The sequence below is a fragment of the Myotis lucifugus genome, unplaced genomic scaffold, assembly GCF_000147115.1.
Source record: "Myotis lucifugus unplaced genomic scaffold, Myoluc2.0 scaffold_1356, whole genome shotgun sequence".
Taxonomy (NCBI): domain Eukaryota; kingdom Metazoa; phylum Chordata; class Mammalia; order Chiroptera; family Vespertilionidae; genus Myotis; species Myotis lucifugus.
The window spans coordinates 13,668-29,884 of NW_005872404.1; the positions used below are offsets into that span (position 1 = coordinate 13,668).

General features: G+C 53.5%; 2 protein-coding genes across 2 annotated transcripts in view; both read right to left on the reverse strand.

Moving 5' to 3' along the window:
• LOC102422870 (probable threonine protease PRSS50) overlaps positions 1 to 5,847 on the reverse strand; it is an 11,713-nt gene extending 5,866 nt beyond the window's left edge. The window contains exons 1-2 of the mRNA XM_023748391.1: positions 5,733 to 5,847; positions 4,307 to 4,553 (exon numbers count right to left, since the gene is read on the reverse strand). Coding sequence (XP_023604159.1) covers positions 4,307 to 4,553; positions 5,733 to 5,847 — 362 coding nt within the window. The remainder of the gene's footprint in view (positions 1 to 4,306; positions 4,554 to 5,732) is intronic.
• A 4,931-nt stretch (positions 5,848 to 10,778) lies between these two features.
• PRSS45 (serine protease 45) overlaps positions 10,779 to 16,217 on the reverse strand; it is an 8,456-nt gene continuing 3,017 nt past the window's right edge. Inside the window, exons 2-6 of the mRNA XM_006107696.3 lie at positions 14,421 to 14,444; positions 13,223 to 13,370; positions 12,491 to 12,765; positions 11,336 to 11,499; positions 10,779 to 11,012 (exon numbers count right to left, since the gene is read on the reverse strand). Of these exons, the coding sequence (XP_006107758.1) occupies positions 10,779 to 11,012; positions 11,336 to 11,499; positions 12,491 to 12,765; positions 13,223 to 13,370; positions 14,421 to 14,444 (845 nt within the window). The remainder of the gene's footprint in view (positions 11,013 to 11,335; positions 11,500 to 12,490; positions 12,766 to 13,222; positions 13,371 to 14,420; positions 14,445 to 16,217) is intronic.

Sequence of the window (16,217 nt, forward strand, 5' to 3'; positions counted from 1 at the left end):
CCCAGCGGCCTCCCCACACCTGCCTGACGGGCTGGGAACAGTGCGGGTTCGCGTCCCGCCTCTCCCCGCCTGGCGGCCTCACTCCCCTGGGCCGGATGGTCTGCAGCCGCTCAGCTCCCGGGCCAGTTCCCGCACCTCCCGGCTCTGCACCCGCCGCCCACCTCCTACCGACCGGCCCGCGGGGGGTTCGGCCTCATCCCTCCCCTGGGGCGATGCCCGGGGTTCCAGGCGGCCCCTCCCCCAGCCTGCGGACCGGACCGCGTGGGCTTTGCGGACGGACCGCGTGGGCTTTGCGGACGGGACCGCGTGGGCTTTGCCCGGTTCCTGGAATGAAGCCGATGGAAAGGCTCAGCGAGACCCTTACAGCTCGCACCGTTCAGAGCAGCGCTCGCCCTCCGCCCTCCGCCCGCCGCCCGCCGCCCGGCGCTCGGCCAGGGCCCTTCCTGCCCCCGCAGCTCCATCCACGCGGGACCGGCGCTCGGGTGGGGTTTCCACACACACGGGGACGGCACCCACAGGCCTCCGGGAGCAGAGGGCCACTTCCTGTGTTGGAATCGGGAACATTTTGATGGCTCCAGACGTAGATGGAGAAGACATTGACCATGTGGTCTGGGGGGAGGCCTGTGAGAAACCGGCTCAAAGCTGCTGGAAAATTCTGGCCTCAGACAAGCAAGGCCAGCGTGGACCCACGCCAGGACGCTCCGACTGCTGCCGGGGCACCGACCTCGGGCTGGCCACCCAGGCCCCGGTCTCTGAGGACAGCAGGTCACACCCACCACCTTCCTGGGGCCCAGGGGCTCGGGGGGGTGCGCTCGGAGCCTGAGCCCCACCAGGTCTGAGGGACCCCACGTCCCTCCCCACTCGGGCGGGACTCTGCCCTCAGCCAGGCCAGCTTGGGCCAGCCGGTCCTCCTCTCCAGAGCCTGATGGGGTCACTGAGGCAGCTGGTGTGCATCCCCTCACACACGTCACCCAGGCAGCGCTCTGCCCCCCATCACCCACCCCTGCGGGAAGAGAGAAACGGGCCAGATTTTGTAGAATCAGGGGACACTCGGGGCTGGGAGAGGCCGTTTCTGAAACAAGGTCCACAGGGCAGGTCTGGGATGTGTGTCTTGGGAAGAGACTGACCCTCGCAGGAAGGCCCTTGGTCAGAGACCCAGGCCAAGGCCTTGGGACCTGGGGTGGGGATGGGGTGGGGAAGGGCTACCTCTGAGGGTTCCAGCCAGAATCAAGAAGAAAGATGATGACTTCAAGTGGCAAAAAGTGCAAAAGCATCTTCATTGAACAACTGAAAGCCCGTGGCTTGGGACCCTCCCCCAAGGGCACTCTGCCCCTGTGTCTTGCACGCCTCCAGGCCCACCTCTCTGAGGGCGGGCAGAGGGCAGGGAGAAGCAGCCTCAGCTCCAGCTCCCGGAATGACCCCTGGAAACGCTGCTCACAGGAGCCACAGGGAGCCCAGGGAGACCAGCAGGATGTAGCCAGTGCACAAGACGGGGCTCAGGAAGGCAGGGTGGGCCCTGCTGATGAACTTGACGTCCGTGATCTGCTGCTTGATCCATTGGGTGAAGTGGGAGGTGCTGGTGTAGATGTTGGGGAAGTGGTGCTGCTTACAGCTGAAGCTCCAGCTCTCCACCCCCATCTGGACCCACGTCTTGTTCACTTGGCAGACCAGGGAGCTGCCAGAGTTAACCTGTGAGGGGAAGATGGAGCATCAGGGAGGCAGCGGGAGGGTCCACTGCAGGCCTGGCATGGACTTGCCCTTCCCCAGGCCATGGCCTCAGTGTGAGCTGCGCATCAGGTCCCTGATGGTGGGCCTGGCTGGGAACCTGCTCTGCACATAGAAGCTCCACGCTGGGGCCCAAGCTCGGAGCCTCGCTGTCCTTTCCCTTCAGTCTCCTTCAAACTCCCCTAAATCTTGGGCGGCCTCCAACGGGATGTCCTGACCTTTTTCTTTCCTGCAGTCCTGGCTTGCACAGTGAGCCACTGGAAATGCACACCAACCCCTCCTCTTTTTGTGCAAAACATAAGAGCAATGTTACAACAGCATCGATCAATCCAAAGGTAACTGCTGTTATTTCTCTTGATGGCAGGTTTATGATCATTTAAAAAGTTTTACACTCTTCTGTATCATTGAAAAGTTTTGTAAATTAGAAAAAAAAATGGTTCTCTGTATAGCTATAGATATAAACGATATAAAATTTTTTGGTTAATCCTCACATGAGAATTTTTTCCCATTGATTTTTAGAGAGTGGAAGGGAGCGGGAGAGACAGAGAGAAAGAACCTGATGTGAGAGAGACACATCGATTGGTTGCCTTCCCTATGTGCCCAGGGATTGAGCCTGCAACCGAGGTACATGCCCTTGACCGGTATCGAACCCGGGACCCTTCAGTCTGCAGGCCAACGCTCTATCCACTGAGCCAAACCGGCCAGGGCAATGATACAGGTTTTTGTAAAATAATGCAAACCTCTGACCCACCAGTTCTTTGCAGGATGCAGCCCATGGAAAATTCTGGAGCATGTCAATAGGGAAATGAGTGTAAGAATATTCAGAGGAGCAGAATCTGTGATATGAAAAAACTGGAAACTACTTCAATGTTGTAGAAAGGATGAACTGTGGCATATTCATCAAAGTGAATATTGTGGATAGAACTGATTAATGAATTAGCTGCACGTATCACTATGGCTAAATCTCAAAAAACAATGTTGAACAGAAGATGTAAGAGGCAGAAGTGTGTTTATAGAATGAGGCCATTTATGCAAAACTGGTTCTGCCAGAACCTGGCTCAGATCCAAGCATGTACTGACTGATGTTCAGACAAGTGCAAATGACCTGGGAGGTACTGCTATCACCACCATTCTTGTGGTCAGCAGCAGAGTACTGTCACCTGCTTTTACGGACTGGGGAGCTGAAGCCCTGGGAAGGGAGACCTGTGTGAGGCCTCCCAGTGCCACGTTAAAGGAAGGCATGGCCCCTGAAAGTCCCCTCCCTGCCCTGGGCCACCCCCTTCGCACCTGACAAGAGTCTGCGCCCCATTCTAAGCTGGCACACAGCACATCTTTCCCGATGAACTTCTTCTGGCCCTTCAAGAAGAGGAACTGATACTGCTGACTGCAGATCTCACTTTTTAGTATCTTGACAGAAACTTCCTGAAGACTGTAGGGGGGCCTTGGGGGCACTAAAGAGAGAGAGAGAAATTCTGCCTCAGCACCCTTCAATAATCTGGCACAACTTCACCTTGGGGTTCTCTACATCCCTGATGTGGGGGGCAGGGCCATCTCCTGGGGTGGTAATTTATTTATTTTTTGGGGGGAGGGTGTAATTTATAAAGGCCCAGTCCATTGCCTGACTTTCGAAAAAGCTCAAGCTCATTAAGAAAACTAAGTAAAAGTCTCCGAAAGGGCTTGGTGACATCCAGGCACTGAATGAGGACAAGGAGAGATTACCTCAGGGACCCATGAGGGCGAGGGGCTGAGGTGGAAATGCCCTGGAGCTCAGAGTGGGCCACCCCCTGGGAGGCAGGACCCCACAAAGGCTCTTAGATGCTAGAACCCCAGAGTGGCGCTAATAGGGGCCATTGGCATCTCGAGGTCACAGCTGCGTGGCTGCCAAATGGTTCAGGGCCTCCTAGACATGGCCCTTGTGCCACCTGCGGACAGGGAAGCCCACTGACATCCAGGGATGAATTCCCTGCCCCGCTGCCAGGTGATGTCTCGACATTGGATTTCACCTTGGGGATTGAGGCCCATGCAGACCACGAGTGTCTCCTCCACGAGAGCACTTTGCTATCAACAGAGGTCAGGAGAGTGTGCAGCACGTGTAGATGCTCAGGAAATGTTTGCTGACAGGCCGATGAGGGAAGGAGGGAAGGGAGGGAGGGGGAGGGGGAGAGGGGGGAGGGAGGGTCCGTGGTGAGGCCCGTGTTTTGGAAACTGCCTCCACTCACCTTTCACGGATGGCCGTCCCCACACAATGGCCCAGCATGAGGCTCCAATAGGTGGCACGAGCTTGGTGGTCGGGAGGCAGATGGGCTGGACAAGGGGGGACCAGAGGATGGGGTCCTTGAGCTTCAGGAGGGCAATGTCATAGGAGATGAGGTCCTTGAAATTCTCGTGAGTCACCAGTCGAATGAGTGGGAGCTGAGTGCCATTTGCTGGGAGGTGCTGGACTCCCACAATCACCGAGTATTTGCTGGCATCCAGGGACCTGCAGGGCCATGGGTAGGAGGCGGATCTCCAGCAGTAACCCTGCGACTCCCAGAACCCCAGCCTCACCAGGGCCCCCCCGGACCGGCCGCCCCCGACTGACCTCTCCAGGCAGTGCGCGGCCGTGAGGACCCACTGGTGGTGGATGACGGAGCCACTGCAGATGTACATGCCCAGGAACAGGATGCTCACCTGCCAGGGCCACTTGCCTGCCTCCACCAGCTTCCCCTTCACCATCTTGCAGGACAGGTTGGTCTGACCACAGCCCCAGAACCAGGGCTCTGAGGAAAGAGACAGAGAAGGGGCCACGCCGGCCCGGCCCGTGTAGACAGCGGCAAGGCAGCCCTCGGCTGTAGAGGCAGGGGAGCCGCCTTGGGCCGTCACAAGGAGCCACTGCCACACGCACACAGGAGCTGCCAGATGACCCAAGCCAGGGCTGCCCCACAAGAACACACGTGGTCAGTGTGGGTGGGCGCCCAGAGACCTTCTGTCACGTGGGACCCCAAACTTTTCACCCCCAAAGAGTCTACTGAAAACCCGGCTGGTGTGGCTCAGTGGTTGAGCGTTGACCTATGAACTGGGAGTTCACAGTTCGATTCCCGGTCAGGGCACAAGCCCAGGTTGCGGGCTCGATCCCCAGCATGGGGCATGCAGGAGGCAGCAGATTGATGTTTCTCTCATCACTGATGTTTCTATCTCTCTCTTCCCCTCTCTCTCTAAAAATCAATAAAATAAAATACATTTTTAAAAAAGAGTCTACTGGAAAACTGGTATTGGATGCTGGCTCCACAGGTCCCTGAAGTTCTCTGGGCCCTGGTTTCCGATGGTGAGGTGGGAGTACTGGTAAGCCCACCTCCCCAGGTGGTGTGACGTCAGCCTCAGATGAGGGCCTTCTGTAGGTGAGCAGTCATTCACACACCGCGTCATCACAAACCTAGAGTGCACCTCCCAGACAAGCTCATCTGCTCCACGGATGGTAGCTTGTCCCCCAATTTTTATTTTTATTTTTTAAAAATATTTTTTTATTATTTTTTTAATTAAATCTTTATTGTTCAGATTATTACATTTGTTCCTCTTTTTTCCCCCCATAATAAAAAAATATTTTTATTGATTTCAGAAGGAAGGGAGAGGGAGGAGAGATAGAAACATCAATGATGAGAGAGGATCATTGATTGGCTGCCTCCTGCATGCCCCCTGCTGGGGATCGAGCCTGCAACCCATGCATGTGCCCTGACTGGGAATCAAACCCAGGCCTCTTCAGTCCGCAGGCTGACACTCTGTCCATTGAGTCAAACCGGCTAGGGCATCCCCCAATTTTTAATAAGGCTCTTCCCTCGTGTCCATGTCACCCTGCAAACTGGACACTACCTGGGTCCCCAGGTGTGGCACACCATGCAGTCTGCTGAAGATGCATCCATCGGGCGTGAGGACAGCCAACACAGACACCCAGGCACACAGATCCCTCCTGCCCCGTCTCATGTCCCTGAAGCCCTCCTTCCTGCCCCTGTGCCATGTCCCCAAAGCCCTACCTTCCACAATGAGTGGGTTCCCAATTCTGGCAAAAGATAATGGAGATGAGAGGCCGTGAAGGTCTCCCAGCCCGCACGCCATGGACAGCTGGTGCCCGGCGCCGCTGGTCCCCATCGTGGATATGGGGACAGGCATCTCCAACGTGCAGGATTCTAGAACTCATGGTTTGTTTACTCAGGGTAGTCAGGGGGGCCTCTGCTCCAAGGCTGGGGCTCCCCCAGCTGGGGCAGCATCAGGATGCTCACATAAAAGGAGCCGGTGTGGTCTTGGCGAGGCCCCACCCAGGCACGATATGACACTACTGCCAGGTGCCTCCCTAGAACGGTGCTCCTGGGCCTGACCTGAGCCTGGGGCAGTGCTGGCGTCTGGCCTGTGACGGGGCCTCCCGGGCTCAGCCTGGGCCCTGACAGTACCCTCACGTGCCCATCCCGAGCCTGTGACAGCACCAGGTATCTGGCTTGTAATGGTGCCTGGTCTATAAGGCACCCCTCGTGCCCAGTCCCAGCGCCTTCAAGACACCCACCCCCCCAGAAGTGAGGCGTGGAGAAGGGGACGGCTCACTCCTGCTGCGGGTGGCTGAGCTGGATCTAGAGGTTTCCTTTCTCCCCGGCTCTGCATTTTCAGGAGAACAACTGCTGGGTGGAGGGAGGCCAGGCGCGTTGGGCCCCGGGCAGGTGGCTTCCTGAGAGGAAGCAGCGTGCACACCTGGGTCTTCATGAGTCCACAGAAGAAATGACATCTCTGGGCGCCTTCCCCCACACTCCACGGAGGCCCCTCCCAGGATCCCACGCTCCTCACACTGCCCACCCCATCCCCAGTGCTGCCCACACTGCGGGGGAATGGGCTGGGGCCACCATAGAAGTTCAGAATCAGGTAGGAGAGCAGACGTGTGCCTCCCACAGCTGCAGCTCCATCCCCGTGTGCGCCATGGACACGGGCAGCGGGAAGGACAGGCAGTGCTGTCGGGCAGTGTCCTCAGGGCAGGATGGAGGCAGAGTCCTCAACAGCCAGGGCAATGGACATGCAGCAACACATGAAGCTCATAAACATAGTTTCAAGTGAAAGAAGCCAGACACCATAAGGCCCATATTGTATGAAATTCAAAAACAGGCAAAACCAACTATTTTTAGGGAAACCTGGTAGAGAAGGAAGGAAATGATTATTCCTACAATCAAATTTCCTCTTTGAGAGGAAACGGGGAGGGGGGGGCGGCGTAGGGAGGAGGGAAATACTTTGAGGGGAAACAATCAGAAAAACCCACACAAGGTAATTGCATAAAAATGCATATTCATTACCACCACCAAGGTGAATACAAAAGAACTCTCGAAGTCAAAGATTCTTTTCTTTTTTTAAAAAATATATTTTATTGATTTTTTTTACAGAGAGGAAGGGAGAGAGATAGAGAGTTAGAAACATCGATGAGAGAGAAACATCGATCAGCCGCCTCCTGCACACCTCCCACTGGGGATGTGCCCGCAACCCAGGTACATGCCCTTGACCGGAATCGAACCTGGGACCTTTGAGTCCGCAGGCCGACGCTCTATCCACTGAGCCAAACCGGTTTTGGCAAAGATTCTTATATTGGGTAGAAAAAAAACCCAATCACATGCTACTTATTAAAGACCCACCTAAAACAAAGTGACATGAAGCTGTTGAAAGTAAAAAGATGGGCACAAAATATTATGTCTACACAAGCAAAAATAGAAATGGCAATGTTAATCTCTAACCAGAAAAAGAAAGTCATTTTATGTTGGAAAGAGATAAAAGTTCCAATGACTATATAACATCATAAAGTTCTGTTCATCAATAACATGACATCTAACAAATGAAGCAAAGCCAGCCAGCGCTGCACAAGAAACCAAACCCTCACTTGCAGTGGGAGAGTCTTCAACTCTTGTCTTTGGGGAATGAAATATCTATAAAAATCAACCGCACACTTGAGTACTAAGGAAACCACAGTAACTTCCCTACGAGTAGAAGTCTCTTGGCCCACATTTCTTACCATGATGCAATGAAGCAGGGATTTAATAACAAAAGACAAAGCAAATAAACCAAATTACTTGAAATTTGAAATAATGAAAATAAATTAATTAAATGTTCAAATCAAGAAACTATAAAAGGTGAAAAATAAACCCAAGGAAAATCTGTAGGAAACATGTACAAAATATAAAATTATACCCCAATCAACTAGAACAGTAGAATTAGAAATGAACTCTATGATATGAGCCAGATTGTTGAAAAAGAACAAATATTAAATAGGACCATTTTACATTGATAGGGTATATGCCCCACTGAGATGTTACAGTATGCATGAACCTTGCACTATTAACAACACAGCTTTGAAACATAAAGGAAGAATTATAACTGCAAGAAGAAATAGATAATGTCTTAATTCCTGTGGTAAACCTCTCAAAAATCAGCAGATTATCTATATATATATACAAGCCTAAGCAACCAAATGACCGAACAACTGGTTGACCAGTTGCTATGATGTGCACTGACCACCAGGGGGAAGACGCTCAATGCTGTCCCTCCTGAGAGCTGAGCATGTGACTGCTTCCCCCTAAGGACATGAGCAGCAGGGCACAGAGTGTGGACTGCTGACCAGGAACTGGGTTAATATATGTGGGAAAGACAGATACCAAAAAGCTAACCTACAAAAGTACACCAGATGACTTTTTGTAAAGCTCTAAGAAATAGACCAAAATCTGGATTTAGGCTTTTTTTTTTTTTTAAAGAAGAGAAGAGCTTTTGCTACAGTTTAACAAAACATACATAAAGCAGATTGAAACAGTACAGCACTAACCCAGGGACAGACAGATCAGTGAGCAAATAATAAATATTTTAAAAACATACCCATGAATACACTGAGATTTCATTAGGATAAACATTCAAATAGGCTATATATATAAAAGCCTAAGCAACCAAATGACCTTCAAATCAGTAGGACTCTACAAAATATAGTGTCAACGGAGTCAGTCCTCCAGTTGGAAATAGTTAGATTCTCCACCTCACACCAAACATATCCCCACCTCACACCATACATAAATAGAAATGTCAAATGGATTACAGAGTTACACATAAAAAATAAATTTATCAAAATGTTAAAAAAGTCAGGAAGATAGCTTTTGTCATCTGGAGATGGAGAAGGCCATCTGAAGTAAGGCACAAAACTTGCAAAGACTGATTCGACTCTGTAATAATTTTTAAAGTCTTTATGGAAAAATTACCCATCCATTCCACATATTTCAAAAAAAATATTTGTAAAAATCAACAAAGCCTTAATATTCAGAGAAGATAAAGACCTTCCATCAGAAAAGATAAGCCACCCAATTTTTAAAATTGGCAAAGTCTGTGAAGAGAGGATTTAAATTTTTACTTTTTATTTTATTGTTGACAGTATTGAACAGAGGATTTACTAGAGAAAAGGTGCATGTGTTTCTCAATAAACACATGAGAAAACACTTTTAAAAAAAAGCACAATGCTATAACTTTGTACCATTGGATGGACACAGGTTTTGAAGATGAATGATACCCACCTTTAGCAAAAGGGGAAACCCATTCTCCTGTACTGTATGTGCACACGCACACTGACTCAGTTTGGGGAAGGGATGAATTTGATAGTATTCATCCAAAATGATTACCTTTGTGTTTCCTTAGACTGCCCCCACCCCCCATGCACGCAGGAGGGTGTTCGTGGCTGCCCCAATGCTGACAAGTCAGAAACAGCCTAAAAATGAGTGCGGGCCCAGCCAGCGTGGCTCAGTGGCTGAGCATCGACTTATGAACCAGGAGGTCACAGTTCAATTCCCAGTCAGGGCACAGGCCCGGGTTGCGGGCTCGATCCCCAGTGTGGGGTGTGCAGGAGGCAGCTGGCCAATGATTCTCTCTCATCATTGATGTTTCTATCTCTCTCTCTCCCTCTCCATTCCTCTCTGAAATCAACAAAAAAATATTTTTAAGACAAAACAAAACAGGTGTGGGTTAAATAACCTCCGCTACATCGCACAGACCCAGGAAGTGATCGCTCTAGATATTGACATGGCTTTTAAGGCATCTATTTTTTTAATGTAGGCTGTGAATAATACATATATTTAAAATCATAAAGATACATTATTTAAGGATGCTACCGATGATTACTTCTGGGTAAGGGAGCAGCACTGTGGTGGGGTAGATGAGAGGAGGAATCTTTACATGTATTTCTGAATTCTTAAAGTAAATCACATATTCAGCTATTATATTCATATTCAGCTATTATAGTTTTTAATGTAAAGAAAAATGTAGCCATGAACACATAATACTTTTGTAATTAGTATGTTAAAATGCCACTAAAAAAAAGTAAAAGCTTCCCAGCCGGCGTGGCTCAGTGATTGAGTGTCAAACCAGGAGGTCAGGGTTCAATTCCCGGTCAGGGCACATGCCCAGGTTGCAGGCTCGATCCCCAGTGTGGGGTGTGCAGGAGGCAGTTGGTCCATGATTCTCTCTCATCATTGATGTTTCTATCTCTCTCTTCCTTTCTCTTCCTCTCTGAAATCAATAAAAATATATTGTTTTTAGAAAAGTAAAAGCTGACTTGGAGCATTGTATGTAGGACCTTCCTATTGTCAGCCTACGGGGAGTGCTCCCTTACAGCATGCCCACTTCACAGATGAGAAAACGGAGGCCTCAAGCCCTTTCCCTGTGCCCCAGCACTAGTGATATAGCAAAAAACATCAGCCCACCTGGTAGAGTTAATTCCAGGAGACCCTGCCCTCCCACCCACCCACCCCTAACAACCAGGGCCACCGAGAAAAGAGAACAGAACCAGCTTACATTTGCACAAATTTAATCCCTGCTGTTCTGGGCCCCAATTCCAGAGCCCTCAAGGCCACATGCCCCTTCTCCTGGTCAGCCAAGGCCTTGTCATCCACCACATCCCTCCCTATGGGATGCCCAGGCAGGACCAGGCCTCCCAGGGGCCACTCTGTCCCCACCTTGACTCTTGTTGAATAGGGACACATGACCTTGGTCTAACCTTGATCTGGCCCCATTCTGGAGGGGGGAGATCAGGGGCCCATCCGGAGAGGCAGCAGCCAGGTCAGGAGAAGGAGCCAGACGGAGGTGCAGGGGCCTGAGAGAGCCCTGTTGCTCATTTGGTTCTTGATCCATTTGCTGTATTTGGTGACGCGTGTGTACACACCTGGGTTCTGTGCTTTGGCACAAGCCTTTTCCCAGGACATCACCCCAGCCAGAATCCACCTGTCCTCCACTTCGCAAGCCAATGGGCCCCCAGGGTCCCCCTAGGCAAAGAGAGAGGCGTGAGGGAGGCTCTGGGCGCACCTGGGACCAGGAATCAGGGGACCCAGAACGCCCACTCAGAGTTCCACTTGGAAGATCCTTTCGCTCCTTCAGGATCTCACTCCCCAGGGTCCTGCTTCAGCGCCAGAGTTGGGGACCTGCCCCAGAATATTAGGCAAATCAAAGTCACAGGGGAAGAGGGATGGAAGCAGAGCACTGCCTAGGGATGGTGACAGAGGGAGGCCAAGCTAACCCCTCCCCGGACCTTCCCCTCCCCGGGGAGTCCTTCCCAGCAGGAGAGCCCCCAGAACCTTCCCAAACTCACATTGCACAGGTTTTCTCCGTAATTGGTGGCACAGATCATGTCCCCCAAGACAAGGGGGAGGATGTGGGGGATGGGGGACTCTTTCCGGTAAATCTGGTCACACCTCTTGTTGTCCATGATAAACACCTCCGCCTCCTGCAGCTCGGGGGTCAGCGTGGAGTTGGCTGCCGGAGAGCCCAGTAGGGCGAGGATTAACCCCTCACTCCACCCAACCCTGGCCATTTCCCAGGGTCCTGTCACCTCCATCCTGGGGACTCAGCCCGCCCACCCCTTAGCACTTCCACGCCCTCCTTTCCTGGCCCTCCCCCTGCCAAGAGGACCAGGTCTGGCAAGCCCCTGTTTCTCTGGGAAGCTTTGGTTTCTGCACCAAGCAGGTGCAATCCAAGTCACAGGGACAAGCTGAGAGCCAGCCACATGCTGCTGCTCTCCAGCCTGAGCCCGGCCCCGGCTGTGCCCTCGCCACCTGAATGAAGCTCACTCCTCCTACAGGCAGCTCAGGCAGACCTCGGCCCAGAGCTCACCCCACACCCCTCTCAGCTGGAGCTCAACATCACCTGACAAGCCCGGCAGGTGGGGCTCAGGAGTTTAGCGTGGACCTTGAACCAGGAGGTCAGGGTTCAATTCCCAGCAGGGCACGTGCCTGGGTTGCAGGCTCAATCCCCAGTGTGGGGCGTGCAGGAGGCAGCCGATCAATGATTCTCTCTCATCATGGATGTTTCTCTCTCTCCCTCTCCCTTCCTCTCTCTGAAATCAACACAAAAATATATTTTTAAAATCCTTTTTCATAAATGATCACCTAACAAGTCTTTCCCTGTCACCCTCCACTCAGGTGAGCTCCCTGGGGCAGGGCATGTGCTCCCAGTGCCAAGGCTCAGCGTGTGGCAGATGCTTGAAGTTCGTCAAGTGAACACATGAGTGAGCGCATGTGTGACTCCCTGACTCTGAGCTTCTGATAGGCTGGGCCTGACTGCGGGCCCACGGCAATGGGCAGCAGTGCCCACGTGAGAAGCAGTCTTAACACATTAAGGACCAGGGGCCGGAGGTCACGGCCATGAGTTCCCTGAGATGCCCTGTGAGGGGGCCCAGCAGGCAAGGCCCCAGGAGGAACTGCTGCAGCCTCTGTGGGACCCCCAACCCCAACCCCCTCCTGCTCACCTGAGTAGCGCAGCTTGGCCTGGCTCCAGCCGGTCACCCAGCACTGCATCCCCACCTTCAGGTCGAAGGTGGGCTCCGGGAGGCAGATGGGCTGCACGTACTTGCTGAAGACGACGGGAGTGTGCAACTGCAGGAGGGCGACGTCGCCTATGGTGAAGGTCCGGCCCCAGAACTTGGGGTGCATGATGATGTCCTTCACCTGGATCGAGACGGCCCTCCTGGGGTTCGCGGGCTTCAGCTGAGCGGTGCCGAGAGTCACGGAGTACTCTTTGGTGCTACAGGGGACACAGAGCCCCACCTAGTAGGTGTCAGGGTCCCCAGGGCACCCTGCTCCTACCTCCACCCAGGACCCCTCCCTTAGCAGGCGTCCTGCGGATCCAGCCTGGAGGCCCTTGGGGCCAGAGATCTGGCTGCCTCCGCATCCATCATTCAAGTTGATTCAAGGTGGCCTGGCCTCTGTGTGGTGTGTACAGAGGTTGGTCTACATGTATGTTTTCATGCATTAGGAGTGGGGTGCCATACTGAGTTTGTTGCCCTACTTAGCACACGGTCTTCGTTGCTTGGGGCTCCTGTCCCAGCTCAGTTCTGGCTCCCTGTGAGGTCCCCCTGTCTGGGCACCCCTTCCCAAGCCCCCTACCTCCAGACTCATGTTGCTTCAGAGGAAGCGAGAACGCCACACAGGGCCTGTTGCAGCCCCGGGTCTCCAGGCCCCCGGCGCGTGGCCGCACTCACCCTTTGATGCAGTGGGCAGCGGTCACCACCCATTTGTGGCCAATGAGGGCCCCTCCACACACGTGCTCATCTTCCACGCGGAGGCTCACCTCCCAGGGCCAGTGGCGGCTCACGTCCTTGTCCTCCGGCCACCAGGGCTTGCCACAAACTTTAGGAACAAGATGCCGAGGAGATGCAGTGACCACCCAGAGGAGGATCGGAAGGACCGCGACCAAGATGCCCCGGGGCATGTGCACCAGTCCGTGAACCCAGGGCTTGTTCCCATTTCAGAGACAGGAGAGAAGGGCAGTGGCCGCTCACAGCGCTGAGCCCGGCAGAAAATGACAGTGACAGAGATGAAACGCATCGAGATAGCGACAGCACAGGGGTACACGGAGAATGTATTTTCTGTTGGGTGTGCTGGGTAGAGAAATGTCACTGACTGTGAGAGTAAGTTGTTGAAGGATTATATATACACACAAAAAGTACACAAATGCCCTAGCTGGTTTGGCTCAGTGGATAGAGCATCGGCCTGTGGACTGAAGGGTCCCAGGTTCAATTCCGGACAAAGGCACATGCCCAGGTTGCGGGTTCGATCCCCAGTAAGAGGCATGCAGGAGGCAGCCAATCAATGATTCTCTCTCATCACTGATGTTTCTCTCTCTCTCTCTGTTCCTCTCTGAAATCAGTAAAAATATATATATTTTAAAAAGGTTGGAGAGTAAAGAGAGGGAATAGGAGTGGAGCACGGACATACACAGGAATAACTTAATCAGTCAATCAAATAATTCAGGACAAGTCAGGACAATAGGGGCCCATGAACAAGCAGGATACACCAGCCTCCACCCTTGAAGCATCAGGAAAAGGCAGGGAGACCCAGAAGAGCTGGTTCTGCGGCACTGCCAGGGGCCCCGAGGCTCCTTATGTGAAAGGAACCGTTGGAACCAGGAGGTTTCTGTGTAGAAGAGGGGCACCTCCCCTGGTCGGATGCAGCCTGGGCTGGAGGCAGAGGCTCTGCGTCCCACAGGAACGCTCTTTCCTCCCACCGGCAGGTCTGGGTGTCCCCGGCAGCACAGGCTGGCCTTTGGAAAGCAGGCCCCTCCCGCTACGTGCCTGCTTCCTTCAGGCCCAGAAACACTAGCCACGGGTGACCCTCTTCAGAACCTCCCCCGGCCCCCAGGAGCTGAGGCTCTCCTGCAGCAGGGCTCAGCCTACCCACCTGATTTGGTGTCTTCTCTGTCACCTGGAGAAAAGGGGCAGAGATGAAGAGAGCGAAGAGGGGCGTCTTCATGAATGAGTTCATTCATTCATTCACCAATATTTCTCATCTCCCACTCGTTCCCAGCCCGGAGCCCCGAGCTGTAGGACACAGGTCATCAGGCAGGTACACGCAGCACTTGCCCTCGAGGGCCACGCGGCCAGCAGGGGAAACAAGTAAACACAATCACCCGAGGAGGTCGATGCAGGGACGAGGCCACAGATGTCAGGGGAGCCCCGAAGAAGCAGTGGACAGAGAGGCTCTGGCAAGAGGGGTCATTGTGGCAGGTCTTAAAGAGAAGGTAAGCCACGGATGAGAAGTGACGATGACATTCCTTACACAGGCAACACCGTGGTGCAGGCCCCAGCTCTGGAGGATAACGGGCAAGGCCTGTGATGGCAAGAAAGGAAGGCCAGGGGGCAGACTCCGGGAGAAGGAGGCCAGTGAAGATGGGACGTGGGCCGCCGGTCTTGTGAAGGCAGCGAAGAGAACAGGAGGAAGGTGACAAGACTGAGGGCAGCCAGGCCCCACCAGAGGCGCTGCAGAAACCAGGCAAGAAATGCGGAGTCTGAGTGAAGACGGGGTGTGAGAACCGACGTGGTGAGCAGAGGGGGGACTTGGGGACACGGCCGAGTCCAGAATGACCCCCTCCCCATCTCTGATTCTAGAGACGAGTGGCTGCCATCCTCTGAGCCAGAGGACAGAGTGAGGAAGCCCAGTCTGTAGGAGGAGGACCTCCCCGCAGCTGAGATGGGCTCGGCTGTCCAGGCGGAGGCGCAGGCAGGTGGGTGCTCGGCCACACACTGGGCAGCAGCACATACAGTAGATGGCGGCTCACTGCCCAGGGCAGGTGAGTGCACGGCCCGCAGCAGGGAGGGGCCGACAGCACCTTAGGGAACAGCAATCCATGGGGATGAGCACATGGGCGGCTGGGAGGGACGAGAGGAGCAGGAGGTGGTGCTGAGGGAGAACTGAGCTGCTGAGCTCTCTAGTTTGATGGGACCTTCCTTCTGTTACTTCTTGAGCCTCCCCTACATACGATTTAAGCCTCTCTTGGGTGAAAGGGTGAAGGGATTAACAAGTACAAGCTGAAGTTACAGAAGAGTCAGAGACGACGTTACCGCAGAGGGAAGTCAATGCTATGGGAATCACTGGGTGTGGTGCCAGGTGGAAATATCTGTATGGACATGATTGTCTACTGCTGGGCTGTCCGCCTGTAACTGGTACAAAATAATATTGGATGTAACTTCGATTGAAAATTAATGTTTCAAATTAGTTTCTCGTTGGGCACTCCCCAAACCACTGTGTCTGCGCCTACACCAGTCATGCCAGCCCCCGGTGGGCACCTGGGGACAGGGAGACCCGCTGCACCTGCGAGAAGAACCCTAACTCTGTCACTGTTGCTCCCGATGCATCAAGTGCCCCCTTCCCCTCCCCTCCATCTGGTTCCGCCTTTGACTCTGTTTCACCTGAGGGAGGGGAGACGCACCCAGGGCTGCGTCCACTGAGGAACAAGGCAGCGCGGGTGGGGGCGCGCTGGGTAGGGAAAGAGGGTCGGGTTGTGGATGAATTGTGGAATATTCTGTCACATGGAGACCTTGAATCTGTGCGGGCCAGACCCCATGCCCAGGTGGGGTACCCCCGGTGCCTAGCTGCCTGGGGCGATGAGAGAGGGAGCCTGGGGATGCTGACAAGAGGGTGGCTGGGGTCTCAGCCACGAAGGTCCACGCTGCCAGCAGACAGAAGCGGCTGACCCCC